This window comes from Lactuca sativa, chromosome 3, assembly GCF_002870075.4.
Source record: "Lactuca sativa cultivar Salinas chromosome 3, Lsat_Salinas_v11, whole genome shotgun sequence".
NCBI lineage: Eukaryota > Viridiplantae > Streptophyta > Magnoliopsida > Asterales > Asteraceae > Lactuca > Lactuca sativa.
In genome coordinates this window covers 83,494,886-83,507,992 of record NC_056625.2, presented here as the reverse complement: position 1 = coordinate 83,507,992, position 13,107 = coordinate 83,494,886, and the positions used below count along the sequence as shown (strand labels likewise).

The following is a 13,107-nucleotide window of genomic DNA, read 5'->3' as shown; positions in this document are numbered from 1 at the left end:
TTGTTTAAAGTACAATGCTATAACTGTAAAAAAAAACAATATGGATTTAAAAAAAACAATGCTAATTTCGTAGACTAAACTCTAAACCTGAAATTATGTTTCAGCAGCATCGTGTCTATTCATAAAAGGTGGACTAGTAATGCACATCGAAACTATCACGAGTTCCAAGCAGGACTCAAAGCTTTTATCAAGAAGTCCAAGTCACACCTTAATAGTAATGGTAAAATCAGATGTGCATGTCAAAGTTGTGATATAATCAACGATGTGATGTGGGAGTCAAGAGAAAATGATACCAACCTCGATGAAGGAACCTCAAATACAAGGGGTAGTGGTATGGCTGAGGATTTTACAAATTTATTAGAATAAGTGGAAACTAAATTGTATCCTGGTTGCACCTTTTCTTCCCTTGAGTTTCTAGCAAAGTTAATGTTGTTGGATAAGATGTCTAAGTCTATAACCATTTTTGATACGTACTTGACCCGGTTTGGCATGGTCCATTTGGGTTGCATGGCATCATGCATTTGGTTACACTAAAATGAGAGAAATAACACTTACGGTTTATTAATATATTATAAGTTCTAATATATTAATAATATTATTTAATTAGTATTGATCAAGAATTAATTTAGTGATCAAAAGGTGACTAATTAAATATATGGGTTGATTGTGTAAATCACTCATACTTGTATAGTGGGCTAATGCTCCATGGATTATCAAGTTGGGCTAACACCCATAGGATGCTCCATGGTGGTTATAGAACCCATGGGTCATGGAAATGAAAGGTCATGACAGTTAGGGTTTACATGGTATAACCCTAATTGTAACAAACTATATAAGGATCATCATGTTAACCAAAATCGGCCACATAAGCAAGAAAGAAGAGGGCTAGCCGATTTCAAGTAGTGTAACATTTCTCTCAGAGTTTATTCCAAGAGTATTTGGTGTTGTGTGAGACATTTGAGGCATCACACTTGGGGTGCTAGGCTCTCAAGGTTTTCAAGGAATCCAAACTACTACAAGGTATGTTCTCTAGCTAACTTTTATATTGAAAAGTTCCCCATGTATGCTAGATAGGATTATGAACCTTGGAAATCAATTTTGCATGTATCTTAGTCAAACATAGATCCAAGGTTTCTAGGGTTGCATGAACACCTTAGGAGTGTTAGAATGCTCAAAACCCTTCAGTGGTATCAGAGCCTAGGCTTGTTTGTTTGATACTTGATGCAAAATAGGTGAAATAATCGAAATTCTTACTGTCTACGCATGAGAATCGTCGAGTCCATGTGGGGACTTGACGAGTCCAAGTGTATCTGCAACCAACTCGGCGAGTCAGTTCTTGCACTCGACGAGTTGGCCAGGCAGAGTGCAGATTTTCGACTTTTGCTGTTGGAAATGGACGAGAAACATTACCCTAAACTGTTTTGGTGTTTTAAAACTTGTTTTAGATGGTGTAATGGTTGTTCTAATCCATTTGTAATGGAAAATATCAAAATTCCATGTTTATATGTGTTCATATGTTCTTGAAATTTTGATATGAATATTCATGTTCTTATGAGTTCTTGCAAGATATATATATATATATATATATATATATATATATATAAGATCAAGTTGTTTTACCGTTAGTAGGCCTCATTCACGAAGCCGGTTTATAAGGGAGGTATAAGGTTGCTGCTTATATAATGGCAACATAATGGGTGTCTACTCTCACCCACCGCTTCCTTGATTGGTGGAGGGTTGTTAGCCGAATGGGTAGGACAATGACTTAAAATTTCATTAAAAGTATAATGATTATTATAAAGTAACTAAATGTTTTTATAAATTCCCAATCTTACTTACTTTAGTAAAATGTGAATAAGGTGCTAACCCATGAAATTACACTTTGCACCTTTATTGAGTCGTTGGTGGAGCGTGTGTGGTTAACCGTCACACTAACTTGGACTTAACAAGGTAGGCGAAGGGTGACTTAAGGTTTTTCATAGGTCGGTGGAGCGCGTGTGGTTAACTGGCACATCGATTGAGTGAAAAACATTAAGGGTACCAAGTAATTTGCATGGTTACTTCACACCTTGTTTTGCGTTCCTCGGCATCCCAGTCACAAAACATGATGGGCACACTCGAGATTGAAACATGCCGTTGAAAAGTTCAATGAATCTCAAAAGAATCTAGGAGTTTCTAAAAACCAATTAAAACCGTTGATTAAAAAAATGAAAAAAAAATGAAAAATGTATCACTGGCGACGGGGTCTTAGCGGCGACTTCATCATTGGCAATGACATGAAGCATTACCGGTGACATAAGCATTAGCGGCGACAATTTGATCAATAGCGACAGAGCAGTAGCGGCGACTTATTACCGATGACGTGTCGCCGCTATTACCATTACCAACGACATTTAAACCCTTTAGCAGCGACTTTTGTCGCCACTAATTGCCTTTTTTCTTATAGTGTTTGTTGACGGCTCAATTAACATGAAATAAGTTGAACTGAGATAAACTGATTGTAATAGTTGATACCATTAGAAGTTGTTTTTCTTTCTTGTTCTAGAAGCTATGACTAGAAAACTATTCAAAACAAAATTTCAATTTTTTAGAAGTGAGGTCATTTTTTATAAATAACATTATTTTTGCAAAATATGCACAAAAAAACCATTTATGGAAAGAGTGGTTCATGACTTATATTTTATCGCAATAGATATGGCCTTTTGTAATAGTTTAAAATATGAGACGTTGGTGTTATTCACTTGTCTCTCTTTTGGTCATTGTTTTGATTATCTCAAGAAATAACACTAAATGATAATAACAACAAATTTCTAAATCATTTGTTTTTCCCTTATCCGACTAATGCGTCCGCAAATTCGGGCTAGTCAATCTAGAGATGATAAGCATCAAAAAATGAATTTTTTATAGATGATTATTTAGAATAAATAATCTTAACTAAGTTGTAGTATATGTCACAAGGTTTCCGTACATATAAAGAACGTTGAAATCCGAGTTATAACGAAGAAGTTATGACCTGACGAAGTTTCGCGACAAAACCGGCACAACACTCGGAATCGTAAAAAGTGAGTTTATGATAAATTACTTTTTGGTCGTACTGATCTAAACTAAAGTTTTAGCGTACGCACCTACACGTAGATATAAAGAATTTCAAAAACGGAGCTCGTATGCAAAAGCTATGACCTTCCAAAGATGTAGCTGTCTGAGGACATGACACATGGCAGAAACCCTAGCCGCCTCAAGTCCACAACGTGAAATTAGTCAAAGAGACTAATCGAGGCTAGAAAAACACGTGTTAAGTCTACGGGGGTGATGTGTTAAGATCCCACGATGCGGACATAAGGGCCAAGACGTGGAAATGTCATCTGGACACCTTTCGAAGCTAGAACGCAGATGGCAAGCCTACGAAGTGATTCAGCCATCCGCCACGACGTGGACATATAAGCCCACGATGTGGACATGTTTTTGACAACTTATAAGTAGCATGTTCGACACTAAGCTTCCTTACACCAAATCTTCTTACCTCTCTCTCGTTTGCTGAAGGCGTTCCGCGTCCCGAGCCCGACGATCACGAACCGCTGACCGTTTCTAGTTAGATTCTATCCAATCACGCTACTAATGTGAGTGGATAGTCCCTTTCATGAACATGATTGTAATACAAGTATTGATTAATGTATTAAATTATATGTTTATTGTGAAATATTTGATATTGCCTGAAATACGTGTTAAAGAGTATACCTGATAATATATGATGATTTAGGATACAGAGTAAACCTAAATTAATTAAGGAGAATATTAGGTAGTATCTCCTTACGAGTACGAGTGAGATATAAACGGAGGGAATAACTTTAGAGCTTTACATTGATCCAAGAGTTTGGATTAGACATAGTAAATTGTCCCTGGTATGGAATGGGCATAATTATTGATTCGGGATTATGGATCAGACATACCCAATCCGGGAGTATGGATCAGGTAAGGAGGTTAGTTTTAGATCTGGGAGTATTGATCAGGTAAAAAGGTTAGTTTTAGATTCAGGATTATGGATTAAGTAAAGATGTAAATTTTAGATCCGAGAGTATGGATCGTGTCGTTGTGAAGATCGATGGGGTGGGGTAAAGTTGCTTATATATGGTGAAATAGTATATATTTTGTGATTCTAATATATATATATATATATATATATATATATATATATATGATATAACATTGTGGGGTTGAAATCCCTATGTACTCACCAGGTTTCCCAGCCTGGCCCACTCAATATATTTGTATCACAGGTGTCGATATGAAACTATATTACACTGAGAGGTTAAAAGATATTTAAATCACTAGTGTAAATGAATGTAAGGTCTGTTTGTAACAACCCGAAATTGTTCATCGCCGAAAACCCATTCTACCCGTATAACTCGTCGGAGATCGAAATGTGCCGATATCGTTTTTGGGTTTAGTTAACTAAAATTATATGTTTATTATCATTCAATGAGGGTCCAAATCATTTAGGAACTCATGGATTTAGCCCAAAACATTTATTTCATAAGTTTTAGAAATATCCTCGTCGGATGACGGAAACTCAATCGGGTACGACCTAAAGCTTCGTTTAAGGCCGGTATCGGGTAGAATTCCACCGTGTCCAAGTTTTAGGAACTATATAAACGTGTTTAACCTTTCATTTGAAGCTTTTTCCTTCTCTCTCTACTCTCTCTCTAACCTCTCTCCTAAATCCAAAGATTAAGGGTCCAAAACTCAATTTTAAGGCCTCAAATCCCTAAGGTACCTTCCTAGCCTTAATCTATAGCATATTTGGCTTCCAAATTTGACATTTAATCATGAAATAGGACATCATATGTGAGTTTACGGCCCAGGAGGCTGCCTAGGCCGTAAACACCATTTTGAAGGGTTTTAAGCCCTTAAACTCCTTCCTAAACTCATTTGGACTTTAGATATGGCTAAGGGACTTCAAGATATGGACTTAGAACATTTAAAACTTTGATTTTGAGTCATTTGAAGGAGTTTACGGCCAAGGCATAAGCTTGGGCCGTAAACTCATGTAAATGGGGTTTTTCATGCCCTTAAAGCCTTCCAAATCACTAGTATGGCTTAGATATGATTTATAGAATATTGATTCTAGCATTTGGACACTTGAAACATGATTTTTGGGGGATTTAGGTGAGTTTACGGCCAAGTCATGTGCTTGGGCCGTAAACTCCTCAAAACTTGGCATAAATTCAATTCTAAGGTGTTAGAAAGCCATCCAACACCACCAAAAGCCTTGGAATAAATCATAGGACCAACCAAAAATAGTTTAAGGGCCTTAAACACATTATTTGTGGGATTTTTAAGAGTTTACGGCCAAGGCTTGTTCTTGGGCCATAAACTCCATGATTCATGGTGTTAGAATGCTAACTAAACACCCCTAAAGCCTTTAGATGAATTTTAGAAGCCCTTCCATGCAAGTTTTAGGCCTTGAAACACCTTGTAGCACCCTATAGAAGAGTTTACGGCCATGAGAGGGGTCTCATGGGCCGTAAACTCCATAAACCCCTCAAATGTCCCTTGCAAACTCAAGTTAGGCCTTGGAATAATTCTATTAATCACATGTGATTTGTTTTGGAACCATTTAACACTATTTTCATGAGAAAATAGGAGTTTACGGCCAGGAAGCCATGCTAGGCCGTAAACTCCCATAAGAAGGTCTATTTGATGCTTTGAAATCATTCCAAGTCCTTAAACCAAGTCTAGAAATTATTCCCTAAGTGTATGAAGTCATTTAGCACCATAAACCACAACCACCATGAGTTTACGGCCGTAAACTCATGGGGAATGGGTGTTTTAGACCAAAACTCTTATATTAGTTTACTCATGGGGAGTAAACTCAAGTCCCAAGTCCCTAGTGTCATTTCACGTCCTTAAACGCCACCCGGGTCCCTCCAAACACTTGTATCGGAGTGTTTTCGCGACTTGAAGCAAGTGTCCCTAACATATAAATAAACTAAGTCCTAATTAGATACAAATGTGTATCTTTACATTATAATTAGGAACCTCGTGTATTTACAAGCCCCGGATCAACTCTTAGCGTCCAAATCGACACATTTCTGGTCCGGTGAGTTCATACCCCTACGCCTTTTTCCGTGTTTTTCAATGTTTTCAGGGGGGGAATACAAGCAAAACTATAACTGTTTTCAAATTATAACATTGACGTGTTTCAATTAATATCTGGCAAACTTATAAACTCTTTTACTCCTTATGTATTATGTTGAGCATAAGGAATGATTTATCAATTTCACCTAAATGGATTTTAGTTAAGAAAATAACCAAACTAATCAAATTATTATGGGAATAATTTGGGGGTCTTTGTTTCTCTTTATATCATGTACTGATATATGTATTAAGTTATTAGATAAACTATGTCTGATTCAGTTTATCTCTATATCATTTCAATGTTTCGCCAGATAGTCTCATTGTATGTATCTATTTTTCACTGTATCATGTCTTAAAATCTTTGTATGTCTGGTATCATATGAGAATCCTGTGAATAGTTTAATACTAGCTTGTGAGATAGTCACTACCCTTTATGGATGATCAAGTAAATCCTCTCCGGAAGTGTAACCAGAATCTCCTGGAGGGAGAGCGAGGAATTTGTGAATAGATCTATTCGGGACTGACAATCCCACACCTTAACTGCTAGCTACAGTTAGGCGGGCACGCCTGGGGTGACAAATTCTGTATATCATTCGACGTCTGACTAACGTCAAGGAGGTCTCGTTGTTGTATCAGTATGGTTACCCGACTCACAATACGTATTAATATAAACTTATTCACAGCTAGGATTTTGTTTAGAATCTATATCTTGTTCGGGATGATAATCCCATGGTCTTGTATCTATATCTCGTTCGGGATGGTAATCCCATGGTTTTATGTCTATATCTCGTTCGGGATGGTAATCCCATGGTTTTATGTCTATATCTCGTTCGGGATGATAATCCCATGATCTTGTGTCTATATCTTGTTCGGGATGGTTATCCCATGGCTTTGAAACTAAATCTTATACGGGATGATAATCCCATGATTTTATCAATCTATCATATATCTAGTTTCGGGATAGTGATCCCATGGTTTTATCAAGCTATCTTATATCTACTTTTGGGATAGTGATCCCATGGTCTTTATCGAATTATCTTATAACTGGTTCGGGATGTTAGTCCCAAGGTTTTCAAAATACTTTCTATCTACAGTTCGTCTAAATTATAGTTTTGTATATTAAACTATACTCTGTGTTATTCAATCAATCTTGCATTTAGGAAAATATGGGATTTTCCTGGGGTTAACTTATATCTTGTAACAGAACTGTAACGAAAGATAACTTAACTACTTTACATAAGAAAATATGGGATTTTCTTGGATATCAAACCTTTTCAGAAAACTAAAGGAAACCGATATATTTTCACAAAACAAAAACCGCTTATGAACTCATCAGCTTTATGCTGATTTTCAAACTGCTTGTATTCTCAGGTCCAAGTTAGACAGGTACCCGGCGATATCTTTTGGTGAAGATGGAGTGCTCCGAAGACTCGTCTCGTTTTGTTCATATGATATATGTATAACTTTTGTACAATTTACTTTTGAACCAAATGTAAACTTTCAGATATATGTAATGTAATGGTTGTTTACTGTGATTACTATATACATTGGATTTGATACACAACATGGAGTCAACCTCGGGAACGTTTCCGCCTTTGGTTTTCGGGGTGTGACACTGTTTATGCTTATGTTTCTGTATTGACGATGACATCCCATTGTTTTAATATAAACAACATATATTTCTTCGAAAATGCTTTGATAATATATTTATCATATTTTTCTGGGAAAAAATTCCGCAATATATTTCTTTAAAAATATACTCTGATTTTCAAATAAAGCATAAACAAATCGTATTTTTTGACCGTAAAATTTGGGATGTCACACTGTGTATTCATTCAGTTTGGATTCTTTTGAAGCACCATAGGAAGTCTTCTCCATTGACATATTAACTTAGAGTGGACCCAAAGAACATTAATTTCTGAAGTAAAATTCTTTCTTTTTCATTTAGTCTTCAAATAACGACCATACCTATAAAAAGATTGAAAATTCAGTTGATGATGACTTTTTCATGGCAACTTTTTCCATCATACGTTTTTGGTTTATAAAATAAAATTTTGTGTTTTAAAAATTAGTTTGGTTTGTAATTTAAAACAATAATAACGAAACCAATTTGATTTCAAAAAGCAACTATGCATAATTTGATCAATTTGATAGTATAGTACGTTTGTTTTTAGAATAAAACGTTATTTAAAAATTACTTGGACAACAAAAATAAATATGTGTAACAATTTGATTGAAGTTATAATGCACTTCTAATTCAAATCAAAAAATCTGTCGCTAGGTCTGAAATATGAGAAACAAACAATAATAAGTCGATGCAAGTATGAGACGTTTTAGACTTAAGGAGATAAAATAAATTAACAAACGAAATTATTGCAAGCAACAGTAACAACCCTCAGTTTATTTATTTATTTAATATATATCTATCTTCTTTTCACCCTTACACACGTTTAAGGAATACACCATGTCCAATTCTTAATTTGAAAGTCCCTTCAGTCCCTATCCCCAATGACCACTTTACACAATTTGAACGTGAGAATCATCTAAATAATAGTCATTAGTTACAGAATTGATTTCTGAAGTAAAACACACTCTGAGTGAAACTGGTATTACCATTTATCAGAAAACAAAATTAAAATTTCTAAATAATAATCACTTAAGTTTTATTATTACACTCTTAAATCTAACAATAACATATAACACCCCATGTTGTTTTTCTGCAATCATAGTGCCTTTCTAAATTTCGGGTTACAAACAATTTCATTGATCTAAGAAAAAAGATTTATGTCATGGCAAATGCAATTCAAAGTGTAATACACTCCATTGTAGAAAGAAAATATTACACCAACTTCTAACGTAAAAGACACTCCATGTGGAAAAATATAACATTGCCCAAATTTACCTTTCAAATACTTGAAAATAAGAAAACAAGAGAAAATAGTAGCTCAAGTATAAATAATTAGGACATGTAAACCATCATTTTTTATTAAAAGCAACATGGAAAAGAAAATAATATCTTCTTCAAACTTCTTATTTTTCTCTCTAGTTCTACTAATCAACACACTCTCCTTCATACCAAATTTCACTTCTGCTTCTTTGGAGGAAGCCAATGCTCTTCTTAAATGGAAATCAAGCCTTGAAATCCCAAACAACTCCTTACTCTCTTCATGGCTTCCCCTCCCTATAAATTCCAATGCATCATTTCCATGCACTTCTTGGTTTGGAGTAGCTTGCAATGCTGATGGGAGCATTCAGAGGCTAAACCTCACTTCATCTAGCTTAAAGGGTACGCTTCATCAATTTTCATTCTCTTTGCTACAAAATGTTACACATTTTGATCTCAATGTAAACAACTTCTTTGTCACTATCCCACCAGAAATCCGACTCCTGTCCAAACTTGTCTATCTTGATTTTTCGGCAAATAAATTTTCTGGAGTAATCCCACCTGAAATAGGAAACCTTCGCCAGCTAACCATCTTGTACCTATTCTCAAACAATATATCTGGCCCAATTCCTTCATCATTGGGTGATCTTACATCTTTGAATTTCCTTTATTTGCACTACAATCAACTCTCTGGTCCCATTCCTATTCAACTTGAGAACTTAAAATCTCTCATTGATCTTGGTGTGAGCTACAATCAACTTAATAGTTCTATTCCTTCATCACTAGCAAACATGAGCAACTTACAGTATCTCTACCTAGTCGCGAACAAATTATCTGGCCCCATTCCTATTGAACTTGGGAATTTGAAGTCTCTCACTAATCTTCTATTGAGCCAAAATCAGCTTAGTGGTTCTATTCCTTCATCATTGGGTGATTTGACATCTTTGAATGTTCTTCATTTGAGCAATAATCAACTCTCTGGCCACATTCCTATTGAAATCGGGAATTTGAAGTCTCTCATTGATCTTCAAGTGAGCTACAATCAACTTAGTGGCTCTATTCCTTCATCACTAGGAAACCTGAGCAATCTACAGATTTTATACCTCCATAACAATGAATTTTCTGGTCCAATTCCTACTGAACTTGGGAATTTGAAGTCTCTCACTAAGCTTGCGGTGAGCGAAAATCAGCTTAGTGGTTCTATTCCTTCATCACTAGCAAACTTGAGCAACCTACAGAGTCTATTCCTACGCCACAATCAATTATCTGGTTTGATTCCACAAGGATTGGGAAGTCTATACTTGGTTGTGCTAGAAATAGATGAAAATCAATTGTCTGGCCATTTGCCTGAAGGTTTGTGTGATAGGGGAAAGCTTCAAAGTTTAACGGTAGACGGTAATCAACTCACTGGTCCTATTCCAAGGGGCTTAAGAAATTGTACTAGCTTAATAAGAGCTCGTTTCGATCATAATCAATTCAGTGGAGATATATCAAATAGCTTTGGGGTATATCCTAACTTAAATTACCTTGATATCAGTCACAATAATTTTCATGGTAAGATTTCTGAAAAATGGAGTAAATGCAAGAATTTAAGAAGCTTAGTGATGGCCTATAACAACATCACTGGTGGCATACCACCACAGTTTGGAAATTCAACTCAACTACAAAGGCTGGATCTTTCTTTTAATGATTTGACTGGTGAGATCCCAAAGGAGTTTGGGAAGATGAATAGTATGTTGAAATTGTCCTTGGCTGATAACCACCTTTTAGGCATTATACCTCTAGAGATTGGATCTTGTGAACTCCTTGAAGTACTCGATCTATCCACAAATAGATTGAATGGGTCAATACCAAAAAGTATTAGTCAATGGGAACATATCCACTACTTGAATCTTAGTAATAACATGCTGAGTGAGAAAATTCCATCGGAGATTGGTTAGGTAGTTCAACTTACGGAACTTGATTTATCTCATAATTTGCTCACAAAAGAGATACCATCTGAAGTCCAAAGTTTGAAAAATCTACAAAAATTGAATCTTTCTCATAATAGACTATATGGTTCTATTCCTAACACTTTTACAATTTTTCCTAGTGGGATTGATATCAACCTGTCTTTCAATGAGCTCTCAGGTCCGGTTCCCCCATGCGCCAACTTTATGAATGCATCCATACATGGTAATCCAGGTTTGTGTGGAAATGTTACCGGAGTGAAACTTTGTGCAAGTCAAATTATCAAGAAGAAAAACTATCTGTTTCATCATAAGCTCTTCCTTGTAATTATGCCCCCTCTTATCGGGGCAGTTTTATTTGGTTTTTTCATGTGTGGGCTCATTGCTTATCGAAAACAAAAGAAAAACTCTCCACAGAAACCATTAGAAGAAGAAAGTGGTGATTATTTCTCCATTACAAGTTTTGATGGAAAAGTAGTGTACGATGATATCTTGAAGGCAACAAATGATTTCGATGAAGCATACTGTATCGGGATCAGAGGATATGGGACTGTTTACAAAGCCGAGCTACAACCTAACAATTTGGTAGCTGTCAAGAAACTTCACTCATCATTTGAAAATGTTGATCATAATGGGTCCCTTAATGAGATACGAGCATTAACCAACATAAGACATCGAAACATAGTGAAACTTTATGGATATTGCTCACATGCCCGCCACTCATTTTTTATTTATGAATACCTTGAAAAGGGAAGCCTTGGATCAATCTTAAGAAGCGATGTCTTAGCAAAAGAATTGGATTGGTTGAAAAGGGTCAATATTGTAAAGGGTATAGCTAATGGTTTGGCTTATATGCATCATGACTGCTCACCTCCTATAATTCATAGAGACATTTCCATTGCCAACATCCTTCTTGATTCTGATTATGAGGCACAAATTTCTGATTTTGGCACATCCAAGCTTTTAAAGCTAGACTCATCCAATTGGACTGCAATTGCTGGGACCTATGGTTATATCGCACCAGGTAATATAATATTGTGATTATAGTTCTACATCTTCATAAAATCATGTGGGGTTGATATTGCATTTTTTTGTTTTTATTTTATGTTTGTTTGGATGTAGAGCTTGCTTATACGATGGTGGCAACCGAGAAATATGATGTGTATAGCTTTGGGATTGTTGCATTAGAAGTGATCATGGGAAAGCATCCTGGTGAACTACCAACATTGTCTGCTGATTATCTGGTGTTAGCAAATGTTAGAGATAGTCGGATTCCACTTCCTTCACAACAAGTTGAAAAACAGGTTAATTTGGTACTGAATCTCTCGAGAGCATGTTTGAACTCAAATCCACAAGAAAGGCCAACAATGCGCCAAGTTTCAAATTTGTTGATGAAGGCTTGATATTGGTGTACTTTCAATGTTATTTTCTTTTATAATGTTCCTTATATGCACCCTCATAATATGTATTTAGTTGAATGCCTTTTTGTTATAATACTTCTCATATGTTTTCTTAAAATATTATGTAGTAGATAAACAAATAAGACAGTGAAGATTGCTATCCTTTTAGACGCTTCACTTATGGAAAATCAAGTATGAGTCAAGGACAAATCTATTGCTTAATACTTCACGACTGATAAGCTACATAAACTTTGTCTGAAATTTAGCAACGACCTTTCACCTGGTTTATTTTCAGGTGAAATTTATCAACAAATTTTTCCGTCACTTGGATTTCCAATAAATGTAACAAGTAGCAAAAATAACAATGGTAGATTAATTACATATGATAAATTATTTTCTACAATGTATGTCAAATAATAACGACCGAAAAACAAACACCAATAGAGTTTTAAACAATATGTAGAGAACATTTGCAGTTTGTATTAGTTGCAAATCATCTTAATTCCAAATACGAAATTCCTATCAATTGATGTGGAATAATTAGTTACCCTGAAAAAATTTCAACAAAATAATTGTGTTTTATGTATTTACTTTGGCCACCAAACTCTATACCATAAAATTCAAATTCAAGAGAGTTGCCAAAGATTGTAGGCAAGTCGGTAACATAATTTTATGATTTTGATGCTATATACCCCCTATGCTACATAACTCATTCATATATACAGATTTTGTATTAGGA

General features: G+C 35.4%; 2 protein-coding genes across 2 annotated transcripts; both read left to right on the top strand.

Moving 5' to 3' along the window:
- The first annotated feature begins 9,132 nt into the window (after positions 1–9,132).
- Positions 9,133–10,959, top strand: LOC111920294 (probable leucine-rich repeat receptor-like protein kinase At1g35710). The gene has a single exon (XM_023915873.1). It carries the CDS (start codon positions 9,133–9,135, stop codon positions 10,957–10,959), a length of 1,827 nt encoding a protein of 608 aa, XP_023771641.1.
- Positions 10,960–11,083: 124 nt separating this feature from the next.
- LOC111920336 (MDIS1-interacting receptor like kinase 2) lies at positions 11,084–12,635 on the top strand. The gene is made up of 2 exons (XM_023915912.3): positions 11,084–11,992; positions 12,091–12,635. Exons 1-2 carry the CDS (start codon positions 11,176–11,178, stop codon positions 12,369–12,371), a joined length of 1,098 nt encoding a protein of 365 aa, XP_023771680.1. The 5' UTR covers positions 11,084–11,175; the 3' UTR covers positions 12,372–12,635.
- The last annotated feature ends 472 nt before the right edge of the window (positions 12,636–13,107 follow it).

What these genes read in the sequence shown, in the direction of transcription:
- LOC111920294 (XM_023915873.1), top strand. Translation starts at nt 9,133, where the DNA reads ATGGAAAAGAAAATAATATCTTCTTCAAACTTCTTATTTTTCTCTCTA.
- LOC111920336 (XM_023915912.3), top strand. Translation starts at nt 11,176, where the DNA reads ATGAATGCATCCATACATGGTAATCCAGGTTTGTGTGGAAATGTTACC. An exon ending in CTATGGTTATATCGCACCAG is followed by an intron (nt 11,993 to 12,090) that starts GTAATATAATAT and finishes GTTTGGATGTAG; the next exon opens with AGCTTGCTTATACGATGGTG.